Consider the following 20,640-nt stretch of genomic DNA (forward strand, 5'->3'; position numbering starts at 1 on the left):
GGCTCCAGAATATAGGCAGGCGGTTCTTGCAGGGGATATAAGCAGCAGTCATGCAGCAAGAAGGCTCTAGCAAGCCTCACAAAGCAACTACAGGCTATACACGGGAAGGCAGTGCCTGCCAGCTGCAACTGGCACAGCTTTGTCTGCAGTGCTGCTTCAGGTATGTCCTAGCTCTGCTTTGTGGAAGGGGTGGTCAGTGCGGGAGCAGGGTCATGCGAATATGGCTATGCTGCTGCTTGTTTTGGAGCCAGGGTGTGAAGAGCTGGCCTTGGTTTCTTCACTGGGTGAGAGCTCCCTTAGGTCCTTGCTCAAGTTAAGGCAACTAAGATTTAACATGTCACCTCCCAGTGCAGTTGTTACAGCAGAGCATGTCATTGCACTGAGGGCCACAAGGAGGAGGTTAGAGAACATGCTTTATTCAATACACCAGCAGAAAACACAGCAGACATGATTAGAAGAGAGGAAAGCAGTACCGAATGCCCAGCATTCACATTAATTACAGAATTCCTTGGGAGCAACCCAAGACCGGCCAGTCAGGGAGCTGTGGCTGTGTGGTTAAGGCATGGGGCTGAAATGCTTGGTAGGGTCTCCTGACAGGTCAGGTCCTGCTGCGTGGGGTACTCCTTATTTGAACCACTTCAGGACATCACCAAGAGCAGCTGTGGCATCCCTGTCACTGGGTGTCTCGAAGAGCAGGTTTGACAAACTCTTGGCAGCACGGGCTGAGACAGGGGTGACCCTGCCTGGAGCAGGGGGTTGAGCTAGAGACCTCCACAGAGTCCTTCCAGCTCTAGCAATCCATGAGACCGTGAGCGACATCCTGGTGCCTGCTCTCCTCCACAACATGGTGCTGGGAGGTTTAGCAAGTGGAGTTGCTTTAAGGTTTGCTTCATCTGAATATTTGCGATGGTCCACCTCTGCCACTTCCACACCCCACTGACTGCATGGCTTCTATATTTCATAGGTTAATTATCCATTTACTTCACTTCTTCACTTTTGTCACTTAGTTGCTATGGCATTACTGCATGTCATACTTAGGATCATCAGTTGCACATTTTTCCTCAAAAACACAGGTCTGCAGTTGCTTGTACCCCTGCAATCACCTGACTGGCTGCTCCTGTTTCTCACTTACACTTGCATCCTGTGATTCAACATCACTTATCATTTGCCTATCTCCAGCTGCACTTCGGGTTTTCCACTCATGCAAAGCCCACTGGGTTCGCGTAACTGCTGGTTCACTGCCAGCCTTATGACAAAAGGCTTCATTCTCACATGTGCTATAAACTGTGTAGACTCTAGTGAGTGAGTATACATGCTCACACAGTTTGTGGAAAATCCATAGAGCGCTGCAACCTGCAATGCAGACAGACACTAAGTACCTGCCAACAAAGCCCTCAAGGCTACCTATGTCTTTTAAGAGAGAGGATTTTCTTGGGTCTCTTTAGGGTCACATTTCCAAAGGCATAGCGTTCTTCATTATCAAAAGGGAGAGTTCTTGGGCAGAGAGTCCAGTTGGACTCACCGGGGGCCCAATGGTAAATACCATTACAAGGGTTAAAGATGTCATCTGCTCCTTCACCTCCCAACACATAGATCCTGCCCTGCCACTGAACACCACCAGGGCTGGCAACGTCGATCGGGAACTTTGGGATTCTGTCGAGGCACACGTTGCCATCCTCGCTGAGGAAAACACACTTGTTTCCATCAAAAAGAGCTGCATCACTCCACAAGTCATTTGTTTGCATACCAACAAGGTATATCCCATTATCCATTGTGATAGCAGTCATGCTCCAGAGATCAGTACCGAGAACCCTTTCTGTCCACCTATTCAAATTAGTATCATAGATCAGAAAACCCTGAGATGAAACACAACCAGAATACCCATAGCCCTGTTCACCTATTAGGTATAATTTGGCCTTGAGCACCGCAGAGGCAACACTGACCAGATGAAATGGCATGTCAGCAATCAGAGACCATGAATTCTGCACCAAGTCAAAGCACTCCCCAGAAACATCAAATGCCATTGTCCGATGGCCTCCCACTGCATAGAGCTTCTGGTTACAGGCAAGAAAGGTATGGCCTGAACGGCATTTAGACATGGAAGGGAGCTGCGTCCACTTACCAGTAAGAACATTGTACTCGTATAGAGCGTCCGAACAAGACAAACCATTTAAGGCTCCAGCTGTGTAGCCTCCAGATACATAGAGCTTATGTTCCACAGCTGTACAGCGTGAAGAACTCACGTATTTTAAAGGCGGCAGGCTATCAAAGGTTTCTGTTTTAGGGTCAAAACATATAATGCTGGTACTACACACTGAGCGTGGAACACAGTCATCATCCCATGTTTCTGTTGTCATGCAGACAATGCACTCTTCATACATGCCCTGTCTGGGTCCCCCATTTACCCACTGCCCATCCTCCCCTGTCAGCTGCCTCCTGGGGATCTCAACATCTGCACAATGGGCAACCTCAGCCAACTCCGCATCACTCATAAGGTGAAAGCGGACGTGTCCCATCAGCTTGTCCTGTTGTGGAAGACGCTGGGCAGGCTGAAATTTCACCCAGCGCTGCACAGCCCGGCAGACGACCAGTTCTGAAGCAACTGTCAGCTTGTCCGAGGAGATGATACGGCTCAAAATGCTGGCATCCAAATGCAGAAAGTCTTCCTCCTCAGAGAGGCGTTCAAACTCCTGCATGATATAGTGCGTGGCTACAAAAAGCAGAGCCTGGTGGTTGTGGATGTCAGCCAATGCACAAAGCCTGAAGCAGTTCTCTGTGGAAATATTCTCTTGAAGGAACCTGGCAGAAACAGAACAGAACGATGAACACCAGGAAAAGCATGCTGGAAAGTGCATCTAAACGTCAAATACTAGTCTTAAACCAATTCAGCTACTAGGGCACAAGATGAGATCTTTGTAGGAGTGTGAATTTATCCCATGTTTGTGCAGCTTTCTGCACTTTGAATCTTAAAGTATTGGTCAATGTAAGAGCTAAAATACCGGATGAGATGGAGCTCAGGTCTGACTGAATGAGGCAACTGTTGTGTTCCTATAGATAAAAAGATGGACAATGACCTCACAAGCTCATGAGTTTGCTAACAAGGATGGTAAACACTGAAGGTGCAGCCTGCAATTATAGAAAGTGTTAGAGAAAGGAGGGACAAACAGGACCAAAAACTGGTGACTGAAGAGCTTTGTACAAGTAATGCACAGGCTCAGGAGTGCTCAGTTGAGTGGCATTTAAAGCAGTGGTTCTCAACCGTTTTTGTACCAGGACCCATTTGTAAACATCAGATGGCCAGTCCCAACCCAGTAAATACTTTAAGTAGAACACAGTCCCCTTGCTCTGTCAGTGCCCCTCACTCCTGACCTACAGCCCCCCCCACCCAGCACCCCTCATTCCCAACCCACAGCCCCACATCCCCCCAGCCCTGCTGGTACCCCTTACTCCTGATCTTCTGCCACCCCTTGCCCCCAGTGTGTGGGACAGGGGAAGGTGTGGGGCATGGTGGAGACCATGTCTCCCCAGATTTGTGCTCCCATAGTGGGCACGGGGCTGCAGCTGGTGGGTCCTAATGGGGAGGACTGAAGTGGGGTGGCAAGACTGATTGCTGCTGCCGCCATTAACCTTGCAACAGCTGTATCGCCAGCAGTGCAAGGAGTAATGGATGTGTTGGGGGCGGCACACTACCCTCACCTCCTCCTGCCATCAGTTGCTGGTCCACAGCTCTAGCCCACCATCAAGGCTCAGTTGCCGCTACCACCACTCCCCTTAGGCCACCTGTACTGCCTTTCACTCCACCTCCCCTCCAGGGTAAAACCACAGCCTGAGGGGAGTGATGATGGCAGCAACAAGGCCATGGCAGCATTGTAGAGCTGTGGCCTGGCATGCAAGTGGCTGGCGGCAAGAGGAGGTAAGAGCAGTGACACCCTTCCTTGTTACTCCTTGTGCTGCTGGAGCCGCAGCTGGTCTGGGGTTTACAGTGGCAGCAGCAGCAGCAAGTCTCACTGCTCTCCCACACTGGGACCCGCCTGCTGGGCTGCAGAGGCAGCTCCTGCTCGTGCTGGTCTGGCCAGGCTGCAGCCCCGTGCCCACTATGGATGCACAAATCTGGGGGAGCATGTGTCCCCCCTCCCCTCCACCCCCCAACATGTCACTTGTGCCACCCCCAATGCGTTGTTTATACCCCCTCTCCCTCCCTGGCTGCTATGTGTATGTATCCATGCAAAGATGCACGGGGTGCCCCATCTGATCATGCTCCTCCCACTCCCACCAGCCCCAAGCAGCCCCTTGCAGGCTGGAACTCTGCCAAACAGCAAGGAGAAACCCATGCGTTTCCACATTTTTCTGTAATGGTCATGACCCTTTCAAATATTCTTGTGATCCACTTCTGGGTTGAGAAATGTCGATCTAAAGTAGCCACCCAGCAGTGAGCCCCATCAGTTGACCAAGTGGTAAACAACTGACTCAGATTAATAAAACCATTGAGCCCACATGGGCTCAGTAACCAGTAGGTGAGAAAAGCTTAACTGTGTATCAGAGGCTTTATACTGTTCACCACCTACAGAGATTCTCCTTTAGCTCATATGGTTGGGGTTTCTAGGACAGGAGGGTTCAAATCCTAACCCCATGACCACTGTGCGATTCCAAATAGTCTTTGGGTGAGTCAGTGACGCCCATGAAATTCCTAGTAAAACCTATACCTTTTACTATGTTTTGAGGAGCAACAGAGCTATGTATTTACAGGTCCCTTTATGAGGTTGAACTGCTTGAGTCTTTTTAACTTATCACCAGAGATGTCAGAGATACAAAGAGTCCCAGGGTAAGACAAGCCTGCTCTTCTGTGCTACCTGCTCACTGTCTCCTCCAGCGGCTGGATCTGCAGCCAGCTGGCTGCTACAAACAGGTCCTCAGCAGTCTCTGAAGCAAGCGATATCTCCCCAGTGTAGACATAATTCAACACACTTTCAAGGGTGGAGGTTGTCATACTCTGTAGCACAATCTCCCCATCCCGAGACTCTCTGAAGTTGCTGGTGAACATGGACCGGAAATACAGGCTGACAGAGGCCAACAGCATCCTGCAGGGAAACAGCACGTGAGGTTGACAGGCCACAGCTTTCACCATAGCGGAGTGCTGGGCTTGCTCAGGACGTGGATGAGAGGCCGGTGAGAACAAAGAAGGGTGCTGCACAATATGGTGATTGTGAAGCATTATGGAACACACTTCCTTCTGATCCAGTGCTGACCCTCTTCCCTGAGCAGTGTCAGCCAGTGTGAGGCTACAGGATCTATCTTACAGACATTTTCAGGATATGACCTTAGCTGCTTATGGCAAGTGACTTTATGGCATTTTCCTGAGAAGAAGAGGTCAACATCTCCAATGCCCATGGAGAAAAATTAGCTCAGCTTCCCCTCCCCAGGGACAGATCTGAGCCAAGCATGCTGCTGATGAACAGACAGAGAGGGATGGAATCATCAAGCTTGTCTTCAGTCCCTTGAGCCCTGGGGGAATTCCCACTCCAACCTCAACTCTGATCTTACTTCCTTTCCTCTTCATCCTCCTCCCCACCACATCCTCTCTGCAGCCTAGAGCCCAGTTATCTGCTTGGAAGAAAAGAGACTCCCACTAAAGACACTCGTTTAACATGCAAGGGTCAGTGGTTGTCACCATAAATCTCTTTCTCTGCCTGTAGGGCTGGGTGTGCTGGTGCTGCAGCAACTCCTCGAGGCCCTATGCACCTATCAGAGCCAGCATCATAGAACTGAACCTACCACCCTCAGACAGCAGGGCACAGCACTCTGTGTGTCAGGTATGGAGTGGCACAGTCCAACACGTTAGGGGGTAATCCTGCCATTCTTACTCACGTGATTGATCCTTAACCACTGATTTGAAACAACAAATTCTCCCAGCTGTGCAGTCGCTCACACACTGCAGCGTGCAGGACTGTGATGGCTAGAAAATGATATTTATAGGTTTGCTTTTGGGAATCCGCTTGTAGATAAAGTAGATATTGCATTAGAACAATGGTCCATGGGAACGGCAAGGGTTAACTGGTTTCAAAAGCCTGTCTGTGACACAGTTTCTTGTTTGTGACAAAGGCCCACTGTGACAAAGGCCTGTTTGTGACAAAGGCCCACTGTGTCTAAAGCCAGCAGGCACACAGGCTGGGAAAGTGAAGAAAGGTACCACACTGTTCCATAACAAGAAGAGTGTACCCAAACAGAGATAAGGGACTCTACAACATTGGCATCAGGTCACAGTGCCCAACTGCAGAGCCCTTGGGATTTCCGGTTTTGCTGGGTAGACCAAATTAGGGGACTGGTAAAAGACCAAATCAAGATGTATGCATGTGATGGGTTTGGGAAACAAAGGAACATGCTGACAAAACACAACATGGACAGTATGACAACCACAGGCAAACCAATCAACAATGCCTAGAGATGAAGCATCATCGGAGGGGAGGAAGAATATAAATGAAGGGATATCAGAGTAGAAAACGGTCCCTGAAAGGGGAACCTGAGGCCACACCACCACATCTCTGGGTGGGTAAGCCTTGGCCCTCAACCTCCAGGCTGCTCACATCTGGCATTCCAGAAAGAACCTCGGAGTGAAGCATGTGTACTGGCCAGATGTACCTTCCCCCTGTGACAGCTCCAGGACTGGTAGATATAGAACTGTTTGCATTATTCTTATCTGCTATCGCTGTGTATCAGTAAAATTTTCCTATTATCAAATGGAGAAGTTGTGGGCAGTCTGAGGGTTTGGGTCCACCCAGAACAAGGTATCTGGATCATAAATCTAGTGCCAACAGACAGCACCAGTGAGAGGGTCAAGAACACTCACAGTTTTAGCCCCAGGAAAAGGTGAACACTGGAGCTATTCCACAACCCCCTCTCCTCTGAAATATTATGGTAAACCTGAAGGGAACATGCTGGACAAAGCAGCAGTCTCAGTCTTACAGCATGGAGGGCACCAAACTAGATTTCATGCTCTGCAACTGTTCAACTGGAGTGCAGAACAAAGAAGCCTGTTGAGAGGAACAGCTGATTGCAATGAAGGGAGTGCTCATTTTTGGTCGTTTCTGAATGGAAGGTGCCACCTGAACTCTCTGCCAAACCTCCCCACCCCAGCACAGGGCAACCAGGTCCATCTGCAACTCCCTTCTCTTCTGATGTACCAGCAACTTGTCTCATTCTCCTATTGTGAAACAGCAGGTAACCTCAGCTAAAATCAGAGATGTTGACTGCAGCAAGCCTGCCTTGTCTCATGCTGCTTTCTTCCCCCATCTTCTGCCTTCCCTTCCACACTACTCACCCTGGCTTCCTGCTCCTTCTCCTAGTCCCCCTGCACATCTCTCCCCTATCTCCTACTCCAGGAACACTCATGTGCCTAGATCAGATCTTGGTAGTTTCCAATATGCATGATGCACCCACACCATTTTTGTAATCTCCCGCAGTGGGGAGCTCCCAGCTGTTGCATTGTCAGCTATGTGCTTGCTGCACAAATTATGAACCTATAAATGACGAAGCACACATTTGAGCATGCACTAGTCACCGGTAAGATGTCACTACAGAGGAGTTTGATGACATGAGGCTGCCTCCACTAGACTTTGTTGTTAGATCACTCCTGAGTAAATGGCTTCTGCTGAATCCTAGGATACCCAAGCAGGGCAAGAACAGCAGAGTGCTAACTCACCTGTGACATGGGAAGTGCTTTCCTTCTGCCACCAAGGTGACATCACAGAGCTGACGGGCCTGGTACAGCTGCTTTAATCCTGAACAAAAGAAAAAGTCAGAGGTCAGATTTCTTCTGTGGGGAAAAGTAACAGCTGCCTCCCCCCGCTCCCTCCCACCACAATGAGGGGCCTGAAATTGCTAAGCTATCTCAGGATAGCAAAGTAGATGGAGAGGCAAACTCCAGAATTTCAGTTTCAGGTCCAGCAGACGCACGAGTACACTCCAGACCCTATTCTCTATTTCTTACTCTTGAGTACCCTCTTAAAGGCCACTGGAGGTCAAAGGGGATGTGTTGCTCAGTCTGAGAAAGGCTGGCCTATACTTCACCTGCTCTTACGCTTCATGGAGCGCCAGTTTCTAGGGATCTCAGTCTGGCATCTTGCAACAGGACCACAGTAACAGTAAAGGGAAAGGAAAGAATCAAGGTGTTAGTTTCCCTCTCATGAGTCTCCACACGTCACCTGTAGAATCCACCATTAGACTTCCTTTTTGAAATGTCCAGGGTATTCCCATAATGTTACAAAGAAAACAAGAGTCCAATTTCCCATCATACTAAAGAGGTCAAACCTACCCTGATACATGCAGCTTTGCAAAGATTGAGGTTCATCTTCAGTGTTACCTTCCATCAAGAAATCCACAGCTAGCCCAGGCCACCCTCAGCCTTAGCCAGTCCTGCCTGGAGATACCTGAATGTCACCTGAGAAGCAACTCTTGGCAGACTCTTCCCCTGGAGGAAAGCAATAAGCAATGAGCTGTGCCATTAGGACTGTAGCACCCAGCCTCCTCTGCTTCCCTCATTTACCATGGTTTCCTCCCCGGTCCCAGATTCTACTATTTTTTTTTTTTCCAATGGGTGCTCAGTCACTGGTCCACAGGCCACATGTGGCATGTGGAGCCATCACGTATGGCCCACAGGCTCACCATGAGGATGGAAATTTGGCAGTGGTGGAGCAGTGGCTATTAATGCAATCACCCTTCCTCCCACCAAATTCCCAAACCTCAGGTCCCGCACTGCCAGTCACAGCTGGGCCATGCCTCTGCTCCTGCATCTGGATTAGCGCTGGGACATACCCTTCCCTCTCTGTGGGGCTGGACTGGGGCCAAGCCATGCCCCCTTTTCCCTATGGGGCCAGGTTGTGGGTAGGCTGCCCTGCACATCCCACCCTGTGGCTGGATGGTGCTTGCCATGCTGGCCTCAGTTCCAGATAGGGACCACTGGCAGGATCTGGCTTGTGGATGGACAAGGTATTGCCCACCCGGCCCACCAGGGAGAAAGGTTGAACATCACTGTTCTAATCTGTCCACCTGCCTCAGGTCCTTTGTGGTTGCAAGGAAAACGTTCAGAGATTTCATAGACATTAGGGCTGGATGGGACCTTGGAAGATCAGAGTCCAGCCCCCTGCCCAAGGGACAGGAAGTCAGCTTGGAGATATAGGATCCCAGCAATATAAGCAACCAAATTTCTCCTGAAGGCATTCAATGTAGGTGCTTGAATCACCTCCGATGGCAGGCTATTCCAGACCTTGGGGGCTTGGACAGTGAAGAAATTCTTCCTTATGTCCAGCCTGAAACAGTCTTGCAGGAGTTTATAACTGTCCAACCTTGTCATCCCTTGGGGAGCTCTGGTGAACAATCATTCCTCCAGATCCTGGTGAACACCCTGATAAACTTACAGGTGGCTATCAGATTGCCTCTGTGCCTGTGCTTTTCCAGGATAAAGAATCCCATAGCTCTCAGCCTGTCGTCGTAAGGTCTATTTTCCTGACCTCTGATCATGGACTCTCTCAAGCTTCTCCACATCCTTTTTAAACTGTGGAGGCCAAAACTGGCTCTCAGCTGCGGCCTCACCAAGTCTGTGTACAATGGGAGAATGATGTCCCGGGATTTGCTTGAGAAGCATCTATGAATGCAAGCCAGCGTTTTGCTTGCTCTACTAGCTGCAGCATCACCTTGAAGGCTCATGTTCATCTTGTGGTCAATCAGGACCCCCAAGTCATAGTTTTATAGTTGGTAGGGTCGGAAGGGACCTGAGCAGATCTTCAAGTCTGACCCCCTGCCATGGCTAACCAGCGTAGCACTGCCAAGTCTATAATGATACTGCAGGTTTTTCCTCCCAAGGTGGAAAACCTTGCATTTTTCAGTGTTAAACACCATCAGGTTCTCACCCAGCCATTTCCTGAGCCTGTCAAAGTCAGCCTGGATCATCCTCCTGTCCTCAGGTGTGGATGCTTTACCCCAGCGTTTGGTATCATCGGCGAACTTGGCCAGTCCGCTTCTGACTCCAATGTCCACATCATTAATGAAGAGGTTGAACAACATGGGTCCAAGGACAGAACCTTGGGGAACCCCACTGGTCACAGGGAACCATGACAATTGACTTCCATCAACCACCACCCTCTGGGTCTGACCAGGAAGCTAATTCCCCAGCCAGCAGATCGTGATGGACCTGAGACTGCAGTTGACCAGTTTTGCCAAGAGGTGATCATAGAATCAATGAGTCAGAAGGGACCTAGACAGATTATTGAGTCCGACCCCCTGCCATGGGCAGGAATGAGCACTGGGGGTGGGAGGGGTCATAAGACCCCAGCCAGGTGCCTATCCAGTCTCTTCTTGAAGACCTCCAGGGAAGGCAATGAGAGCACCACCTCTCTGGGGAGCCCATTCCAGGCTCTGGCCATCTCCCCTTACAGTGAAGTAGTTCTTATGGCTTTATGGAACAAGACAGATATTTTGCAGAAGTGTAATTTGACTCCGACAGGATCAGTAGTTGTTAGTGCTGAGTCTCAGCATTCCCCCCTCCATTACTGTAATGCCAGAGTCGGCGTCCCCTTCGGCTTTAACACCTCCACCATATACAGGTCAGATGCCCCCGGTTCCAGAGATTCCTCCCTCAGTGGGATTTTACCCTTTACTTACTGAAACTGTAATAGCCCGGCCTGGGGCAGATGGGCGTGCAGCCCAGACCATGCAAGTATACACCCATGTACCTTTTAACCCGGTGGACCTGGCAGCTTTTAAAGCACAGGCTGGACAATTTTCAACTAGCCCGAGTAAGTTTATCTCTGTCTTTGAGGGATGTTTAGCTAGTCACAAGCCTGATTGGGATGATTGTAATATCCTTATGCGAACCTTATTATCTGAAGTAGAGCGGAATCAAGTTATTTCCAAAGCCAGGGAGGAAGCACAGCGGAGGCATGAAAGGGATCTTGTCAATGTTCCTGGTACGGCAGATGTGGTTCCCCTAGCACACCCTAGATGGGACCCTAACAACCCTGTGGATTATACCCGTCTTACCTCTTACAAAGAACTACTTATGCATGGGCTCAGGCACTCGGCTGTCTGACATAATAACTGGGCAAAGCCGTATGAAATAGCATAGGAGCTGAAGGAAAGTCCCGTTGCATTCCTACAGCGCATCCGAGATGCCATTCGGCAAAATACCAGTGCAGACCCTGATGATCAGGCAATGGAGGCAATTATAAAGGGTATTTTTACCAGCCGTGCAACCCCTGATATAAAGAGGAAGTTACAAAAGATGGAAGACTTAATGGGTATGTCTGTAGCAAAAATCCTGGAAACTGCAAACAGGGCGTATACTCTCAGAGAAGGAGAAAAGGACAGGAGACAAGTTAGAATGCTAGTAGCAGCAGTACAGGCTGGAGTCAGAGAAAGGCCACAAGAAGGTGGGAGAGGCAGAGGTATAAGGGATCGTGGGTGCGGGCGCCTTGGCCCACAAGAAAGACGCCTGGGACGGAACCAGTGTGCCTTATGCTGGTGAGAGGGACACTGGAAGAATGAATGCCCAGAGAAAGGGAGAGACTGCACTCCTGTAATGGCGGCGGAAGGACAGGAGTAGGGGTGTCGGGGAAACGGACCACACCAACCCTGGAACCCCGAGTAAAAATGCGGGTGGGGAATTCAGAAATTGATTTTTTGATAGACTCCGGGGCAGCACGGACTGCTGTAAATCAACCTCTTCAACTTCCCGTAGCGGACTCTCTCACCGTGGTGAGTGCCACGGGAAAAAAGACTCAGTGCCCAGTGTATGCTCCTGCAGAATGTGCTCTGGGAGACCGGGCTCTTTCTCACAAATTGGTCTACCTTCCAGATTGCCCAACACCCCTGCTAGGACGAGACCTGCTTTGTCGATTAGGTGCATCACTGCATTTTACCCAGGATGAAATAACCCCCACATTGCCCCCTGAAAATGCATGGATAATGACCCTCACGGTTGAACCCTCAGCTATGAACGCCCCCCCAGAGTGGAACCAGTGGGAAGACCGGGTATACCCTTTGGTGTGGGCAAGGGGGGTCCCCGGAAAGGCTACACATCAAACCCCCATTAATATCCAACTACTGCCGGGAAAAGGTCCGGTACGAATCAAGCAGTACCAAATCAAAAAGGAAGCCAGAGAGGGACTGCAGGAGACTATAGACCGTTTCCTAAAGTACGCCATACTGCGAGAGTGTCAGTCAGCCTGGAACACTCTTATCTTGCCAGTACTGAAGCCTGATGGCACATATCGACTGGGGCAGGATCTAAGGGCAGTTAACGAACGGGTTAAAACTATTCATCCTCTTGTCCCAAACCCGTATACTTTGCTGGCCTCCATAGGGGGGCAGTATACTCATTTCTCAGTTCTTGATTTGAAAGACGCTTTCTTTACAATTCCAGCTGACCCCCCCCCTCAGGAGATATTCTCTTTTGAATGGGAGGACAGAAAAAGGGTTAAGAAACAACTTTGTTGGACAGTATTAGCCTAGGGATTTAAGGACTCTCCTACCCTTTTTGGCCAGTCCTTAGCTAAAGACTTGGAGGAGTGGAATAATGAGCATGAAGTCCTCTTGTTACAATATGTGGATGATTTATTAATTGCTGCCATAGATTTAATCTCTTGCCTTAACGCCGCTGTAAGGCTCCTGAACTTTATTGGACTTCGAGGATATCGAGTGGCTCGAAATAAAGCTCAAATTGCTCTCCCCGAAGTACGATACCTGGGATTTCACATAAGACAGGGGGAGCGCCAGCTTTCAAGTGAACAAAAGGAGGCTATATGCCAGGTTCCTATCCGAAGCAACCGTAAGTGGCTCAGGGCGTTTCTCAGCATGGCAGGTTTTTGCAGAATATGGATCCCTGAATTTGGACTATGGGCAAAACCACTATATGACTGTGTGAAAGGGGCAGACCATGACCCCTTTTATTGGACTCCAGAAGCCGACAAGGCATTTAACATACTAAAAAGGAAACTAATGGAAGCCCCCACCCTGGGGTTACCGGACCTTTCTAAACCTTTCCAATTGTATGTGCATGAACGAAAAGGGATGGCTCTGGGAATGCTTACTCAATTGTTGGGGGGTGTGGGAACGTCCCATTGCTTATTTCTCCAAACAGCTTGAACCAGTTGCCAAGGGATGGCCAGCGTGTTTATGAGCAGTTGCGGCAACTGCCCTAATACTTGAGGAAGCTGAAAAGTTAACGCTGGGAGGAGTCGTGCAGGTGTATACCCCACATATGGTCCAGGCTCTGCTAGACGCGAAGGGGGGTCTCTGGCTCACCCAGGCTCAGGTGGCTCGGTACCAAGCTAAGCTGTTGGAGAACCCTGAAGTGACTCTGCAGCCCTGCCCCTCCCTCAACCCGGCTACTCTCTTACCTGAAACAGAAGAACAAGAGCATGATTGTTTAGACATCATAGATGCACAGTACTCCAGCCGTGCAGACCTACAGGATCAGCCACTTCTGAAGGCTGATTGTGAGTGGTACACTGATGGCAGTAGGATTGTTGCAGAAGGGCAAAGGAGGGCAGGTTATGCTGTTGTGACCCTCTATGATGTTGTTGAGGCCAAGGGTTTGCCCGCCGGAACATCTGTCCAACTTGCTGAACTGGTAGCCCTGACCCGGGCGCTAGAACTGTCAAAAGGGAAACGAGTCAACATCTATACCGACTCTAGGTATGCTTTTGGAGTACTGCATGCCCATGCTGGCCTATGGAAACAAAGGGGACTGCTGACAGCCCAAGGCTCCCCAGTGAGTATGGACCCCAAATTCTCCGACTCCTGGAAGCTGTTCAACTTCCCTCGGCAGTGGCAGTAATGCACTGTAAGGCGCATCAGAAAGAGGATCAAGATGTAGCCAGGGGTAATGCCTGGGCAGACAGAGAAGCTAAAATTGCTGCCACCCTGAGGACGCCGAGGCCTGCTGACATCCCTATGCATGCCCTCATTCCATCAGTGGGGGAGCTCCCGGATCCCCAGTACTCATATGAAGAAAAAGAACTAGCCAATAAGCTTGTTCTCCAAGAAAAGAAGGGATGGCTCTGCTCCACTGACGGGAGGATCCTCCTACCAAAGAGCCTGACCCAGCTGGTGTTGCAACGGCTACATCAAACTACACACGCTGGAAAAAAAGCTCTCACTCAGTTGGTGAACAAATATTTTCTAACCTCTAGACTTCGACCTCTGGACTCCCAAATACAGGCCAGCTGTTCGATTTGTCAAAAGAATAACCCTCGACCCAGTCTCTCAGCACCTCCAGTCACTTTGGAACCTACTCCAGGCCCCGGACTGGTTTGGCACATAGACTTTACTGAGTTCCCCTGAACTCAAGGATTTAAGTATCTCCTTGTTATAATACATCAATTCAGCGGATGGCCTGAAGCCTTTCCATGTCACAATTGTACAGTCAAGACTGTAGCTCTAAAATTCGTCCAGGAAGTTATTCCCCGCTTCGGACTTCCCCAGTGGATGGAATCTGACAACGGAACACATTTCACTTCAAAGATCATCCAAAACATCTCAGATGCCTTACAGATCCCCTGGAAACTCCATACTCCATGGCGACCACAAGCTAATGGTGTAGTAGAATGTACAAATCAGACCCTCAAGCGTCATCTATCAAAGATCTGCCAGGAGGCCTCTCTGCGATGGCCTGATGCTTTGCCCCTTGCTTTGCTTCGTATCCGTGCCCTCCCCAATGGAAGATTAGGGCTTAGCCCCTTTGAGATTATGTTTGGAAGGGCATGGCCTATGAACGGGACGCCGGTTCTAGCAGGGGAGTGGGAAATAGGATGTAATATTTTGTCATGGTATATGTGCTCTCTGTCTGCTGTTCTTTCTTCTCTCCATAGGTACACTAAAGACTTGCAGCCTCTTCCGCTGGATGTTCCAGTCCACTCATTACAGCCGGAGATTCCATGCTCATTCGGACCTGGAAGGATGAGCCCCTCCACGAGAAGTGGAAAGGACCTCACCCTGTCCTACTAGTTTCCCACACAGCGGCAAAGGTCAATGGACACAAGAACTGGATTCATCACGAGACAGACTTGGCATGATGTTTCTCCCGGCGTACGGAGTGGGCCGGTTAGCCAAGCTGTATCGTCAACTTTCTGCGTTTCTTACAGAATTTGCCAATGACACTTTAGCTATTGAAAAGAGCCTTAACTCCGAGAGTTATCAACTTCGTTCATTATCTCTTCAAAACTGTCAGGCTCTAGATTATGTTTTCGCTTCTCAGGGCGGGGTATGTGCTTTAATTGGGAACGAATGTTGTACTTATGTCCCAGAAAATTCCCAAGGTATAAACAAACACATTTTGTCAGCTGAACAGGCTTTTGAGCTCTGGAAAAGTCAGGAACGTGAACCCACTGTCTTTGATTCTCTCTGGAGCTGGTTGCCCAACCTCGGAGGCCTAGGAGTGGACATCCTTCACTTCCTGATCACCAGTGTTGTGTTGTGTTTAATTACTCTCCTCTTATTTGCGTGCTGTAACGCCCTCCTGCACAAAGTCTGTGCATCCCCCTCCCCGAGCGCCTCATTATACCCTTGCATTGAAGATTCCAATCCTCAAACACTCAATTACTTTTTGTCTTCAGAATATGAGAAAACTCAGCCAAAACTTTGTTGAGTATTCTCAAAGGGGGGAGCTGTTGGTGACACTGGGCATAACCCTGGGTAACTCAGGGGGATGGAAGACCACAAGTGTCGAGGAAGTCCTTCTGCTCCAGGCTCAGAAGAGCCAAAGCCCCCCCTTGCCCAACCTTTGCAACCCTTTCTCTGGCGCCTGCAAATCTCCTGTCCTTCTGGAAAGCAGGCGAGCTAAAACTGTTATCTGTGGAATGCAAGGGCACCGCTCGGAGAGAAAGAGGAGGAGGAAAAGGGAAGAAAGAGGGGGGCCAGCGGGTGGAAAATCACTGACAGTGAAACTGACCGGGGTATAAAGATCTCGCTGTTGCAGGGTTAGGTGTGCAGGATTTGAGACAATACAGTCTCCCTGTGCCTTTTACTTGAGCTCAAATAAACTCTGTCTGCTTCTCTCCCAGTGTGTTTATTTGGCGCGACGCACACCGGGCAACGAACCCAATTGTTGCCTCCCTCAGGCCCCTTGTGCCGGCAATATAGTTCTTCCTAATATCTAACCTAAACCTATCCTCCCTCAGCTTGTGGCCATTGTTCCTGGTGACTCCAAGGGGGGCCCTGGTGAACAGACTTTCCCTGAGTCCCTGCTGCTGGCCCCTGTGTTACCAGATTTGCCTGCTACTTTGGGGTGCGCTCATTTATTAGGGCTAGGGTCTTGGTAATTCTATTAATGTGCTGCTTGTGTTACTTGTGTTTCTATACGGAGCTGTATCTCTCCCTTCTGCAAGCCCCCACCCCCAATGGAGCTATCTTGCAGGACTCAGTTCAGTGGGGCTGGGTTCCTCCAGTCCCCAAATCAGTCATACACACAAACACACACAGATTAATCTGACACGCTTGACCTGGCCGGGTTGATCAGCATGGACAGGCTGACACCCTCATATGCCAAGAATCACTTCATCAGAGCAACAATACACTACAGTCAGACACAAGCACACAGTTAAACAGAATACCTCTGAATCTGGCTGGGTGTCCAGATGATACCCTCATGGGCCAGCATTCAGTTCATTAGGGCACGTCTGAGACAAACTGGGTCAATCAGCCTGTACAAGCTGATCCCCTTATGTGTTTCAAACTCAGCACGTCCCAATCTTTTAGCCTCTTGATGAGCAGACCCCACAGTATTTCTGGGCTTCACAGGGATCTTTAGCTTAGGTAAAAGGAGCGTTGCAGCAGAGCGAGTGGGGAAAGGGAAGTAAAGAAGGCAAAATATACCCAGTTACCACCAATTTGACTATAAAAGTTATTTATTGCTAAGTAGATGAAATATATATTGACACTAGTAGTAATAGACATGCAAAGGAAAAACAAACACAAACAGTCACAGTATACCCTGGTTTCACTAAGTATTTGGGGAAAGTTAGCTCAAGCTTAACTAATACAGTTCAAGTTCAGAAATCTATGCTTAGCGAGAGAGAGAGAGAGAGCTGGGATCTCACGAGTCCAAGGCACTCGGGTTGCAAAGCTGACAGGTCAAAGTTCTCAGCACGATCCTTGAAGGGATATGATCTTCCTCCTGCAGCCTCTCCAGAAGAAAGCGGGTGGTGTCAGCATACACACTGCTGCTTCTTTTACAGATTTTTATACCCCCAGTTCAGCTTCTTTCAAGCAGTCTCAATAGTGTAAATCAAATTGTCCTCTCTATTGACAAGGGGTTATCTGGGTGGAACATCTCAGGAACTTGATTGATACTCAGGAAACACCTACTTGGGAGCCAGCTTGACATTCCTATGGATCGCAGATATGCTTGATGGGATATCTCTTGGTGTCTTCAGAAACAATAGATTGCAGCATCAGGGTTTTGGATTTTTACTCGCTGTGAACAAGCCTCAGCTTAGCATGACTTTTCCAGATCTTACTATAGTCTTTTAACAGACTTCAGGCAATTATTGGAGTGTTCATAACCTGTTGTGGAGAGGACTTCCACCAGTCGTCTCGGGAAAAGTATGACAACGCTTGTGGTCAGGGCTCCAACGGGCTGGACGCTGTGATGAACCCTGTACCCTTGTTCAAATGTTATCCATACCCCCTCGGACTCAGTCTATTGCCTCAGCATTCCCTAACCCGGCAACCGAGTTTTAGCCAATTAAGCTTACATAGGCCTCCCATAGTGGGACCGGGGAATGTACGGCCCGAGATGCCTAGTAAACTTACTGTTGCTTAGAGGTGTGTGTGTGTGGCGGGGGAGGAAAAGTCCTTTGTAAATCCAGATTAGAACTGATCTCATAAATGCTGAGCTGGGTGTGTGGCAGAAAGCCACCTTGGTTTCTCCCCAAAATCTCTGCCCTGTGACTATGTGATTAGATGAGCCAGTACAGAGGATTCACACCTCAGCCTGTCTCTTTAGGTAACCTGAGCTGGCTGCATTCCTGAGAGAGGGGGGAAACCTGCTCCCTCTGCCTACGTGACTGGCATCTGTTACCTGGGTGAGGGGCATCTACCTGGGGAGCTGGAATCTGCCTGGTAGCAGGTGATGTATTTCAAATTGGTTGGCTGACAGCCAACTGGGGCTGACTTCCACTGGACCAGGTGAATGAAGTCACAGGGGCTATATAGGTTGTGGGGGGGAGGAGACTCTCTCTCTTCGGCCATGAGGTGAAGCAGCAGGAAAGCAGGGGACACAGAGAAGCCTTACCATCTGAACCTAGCTCTCTCTCTCACCCCAAGACTCCAGAGGGGAAACTCAACCTGCCTCTGGAAGATGCTTGTGAGTAAGCTACTCGAGATCTGGTTAGATATCTAGCTGGCAGTAACACAGATGCATAATCAAAAGGCTACCTCAGCCACACTGTTTGCTCTTTAGAATTTCTAAGATATTGCTCAATCTTGTACCCTAATTTCTCCCACCCCTCATAATCAATAAAGTTCTCCTTTTTGACTGGTGTGGGAGACTTATTGAGGGGTGGGTCTAAATTATGCCTAAGAGACCCCTTAGGTCTGTGGACTAAGGGAGACTTTGCTTTTTGCCCCCTGACTTGGGGAAGTGCCCCAAGTGCCTGTACCGGGTCGAGTACCCATTGGACTATTAGGCCTGTGTTTCCCCAAGGACACAGGGCTGAGACAGTCCCTTCTCGGGGTGGTGGCGGCAACGTTACCCCCAGACTAGCGAGTGTGCTCTGGGAGAGAGGTCGGCCAAGCATAAGGTGCCCCTAGGGAGGCATTCGGAGTCTGGAAGGTGGTCGGGCACAGGGAGGTGGGCGGCTCAATGCAGGAGCGCCCCCTACTGGCCCGCCACAGAGTGTGAGGGTTGATTAGCATTTGGAACACAGCTTCCCCATCATGCAGTGCTCCCCTGCTTCACTGATCCCAGAATTCACTGCAGTCTCTGCTTCAGGCTTTGTGTTCTCCATCTCTCATGTAAATGAATGGTCATCTGTTCCCATCTCAGATGCAAATGAGACCTAGGGCAGTTGTTTCACTTTTGTCATCCTGATCTGGAGGGTTTTATGTCCATCTCTCACTGCATCTTAATCAGTTTCTGTTTAGGTAGAGGAGGGGGGGCGATTCTTTGTAAGTCAGACAGTCTGTGTCCTGTGTCAGGGTTCCCCAAGAACATGGAGCTGACAGGTAACACCTGATAAGGTTGTAGGCAGCCACAAGATCCCCCCTCAGTCTCCTTTTGTGGAGACTGAAGAGATTCAGGTCCCTCAGCCTCTTCTCATAGGGCTGGCGACGGAGGCCCCCAACCACACGAGTCGCCCCCCTCCAGGTTCTCCACCTCCCTCTTGAAGTGCGGCGCCCAGAACTGGACACAGTACTCCAGCTGCAGCCTGACCGGCGCCACATAGAGGGAGAGAAAGACCTCTCTGGACCTGTTAGTGATGCCCCTGTTGATGCAGGACAGGGTGTGGTTGGCTCTGCCTATTGCTTCGTCACATTGGCGACTCATATTCATCCTGGAGTGAATCATGACTCCAAGATCCCTCTCTGCCTCTGTGCAGCCGAGAGGTCAGCCCCTAACCTATAACCATAATGCTGGTTCCCTCTCTCCAGGTGCAGCACTCTGCACTTGTCTTTGTTGAACCGCACCCTGTTCAGGTCCGCCCACTTCTCTAACCTATCCAGGTCTGCCTGAATGCTGTCCCTGCCTGCTGGTGCATTCACTTTGCCCCACAGCTTGGTGTCATCAGTGAACTTGAACAGGTTGCTCTCCACACCCTCGTCCAGGTCGCTAATGAAGATATTGAACAGCACCAGCCCAAGGACCGAGCCCTGGGGAACTCCACTACCCACACCCTCCCAGGTCGACATTGACCCATCCACCACCACCCTCTGGGTGCGCCCCTGGAGCCAGTTTGCTACCCATGTGACTGTGCATTCATCAGTGCTGCAGTCCCTCAGCTTGCCCACCAGACTTGGGTGGGAGACTGTGTTGAAGACCTTCTGGAAGTCCAAGAAGATGACACGGACTTCCTCCTTCACATCTAAGCTCTTTGTTACCTGGTCATAGAAAGAGACCAGGTTAGTCAGGCAGGATCAGCCTGGCACGATCCCATGCTGGTGACCCCTCAACATCACTTCCCCTGCAGAGCTCTCACACATGTGGCCCTTGATAATTTTTTCAAAGACCTTCCCCAGGACAGAAGTGAGGCTGACTGGCCTGTAATTCCCAGGCTCTTCCTTCCTCCCCTTCTTGAAAATAGGGACCACATTGGCCCTTTTCCAGTTCTCAGGGACTTGGCCCAGGCACCAGGAGTCCTCGAACAGCCGTGCCAATCGCTCTGCAGTGACACCAGCCAATTCCCTCAGCACCCGCAGATGAAGGTCATCCGGGCCCACCAACTTGGATACATCTAAGCCCTCCAGGTAATCGTTAACTAGGTCTGAACTAACAGTTGGGGGACTCGCATCCTTCCTGGGCCTCTCTACCCTATCACCTGAGAGCTCCCCATTGTCAGCAGACAGGAACACGGAGGCAAAGAACTTGTTAAAGAGTTCTACCTTCTCTCGCACGTCTGTCACCAACTGCCCTGCCCTGCCCTGCCCCGTCCT

The 20,640-nt window shown here is 49.9% G+C and overlaps 1 protein-coding gene across 2 annotated transcripts; it reads right to left on the reverse strand.

Annotated features, from left to right (window-relative positions):
• Positions 1–403: 403 nt before the first annotated feature.
• LOC149851734 (kelch-like protein 25) lies at positions 404–10,408 on the reverse strand. 2 transcript variants are annotated; one of them, XM_090030429.1, is made up of 4 exons: positions 8,309–10,408; positions 7,697–7,775; positions 4,851–5,078; positions 404–2,799 (listed from the first exon to the last, which is right to left on the reverse strand). In XM_090030429.1, the coding sequence occupies exons 1-4, from the start codon at positions 8,361–8,363 to the stop codon at positions 1,401–1,403; spliced, it is 1,761 nt and encodes a 586-aa protein (XP_089886555.1). In that variant the 5' UTR covers positions 8,364–10,408; the 3' UTR covers positions 404–1,400. The 2 variants fall into 2 exon arrangements, with proteins under 2 accessions (XP_089886555.1, XP_089886556.1); XM_090030430.1 differs by lacking the exon at positions 4,851–5,078.
• Between the last annotated feature and the right edge of the window lie 10,232 nt (positions 10,409–20,640).

The sequence above is a fragment of the Crocodylus siamensis genome, unplaced genomic scaffold (assembly GCF_052110815.1).
Source record: "Crocodylus siamensis isolate JL-2025a unplaced genomic scaffold, ASM5211081v1 HiC_scaffold_307, whole genome shotgun sequence".
NCBI classification, from domain to species: Eukaryota; Metazoa; Chordata; order Crocodylia; family Crocodylidae; genus Crocodylus; species Crocodylus siamensis.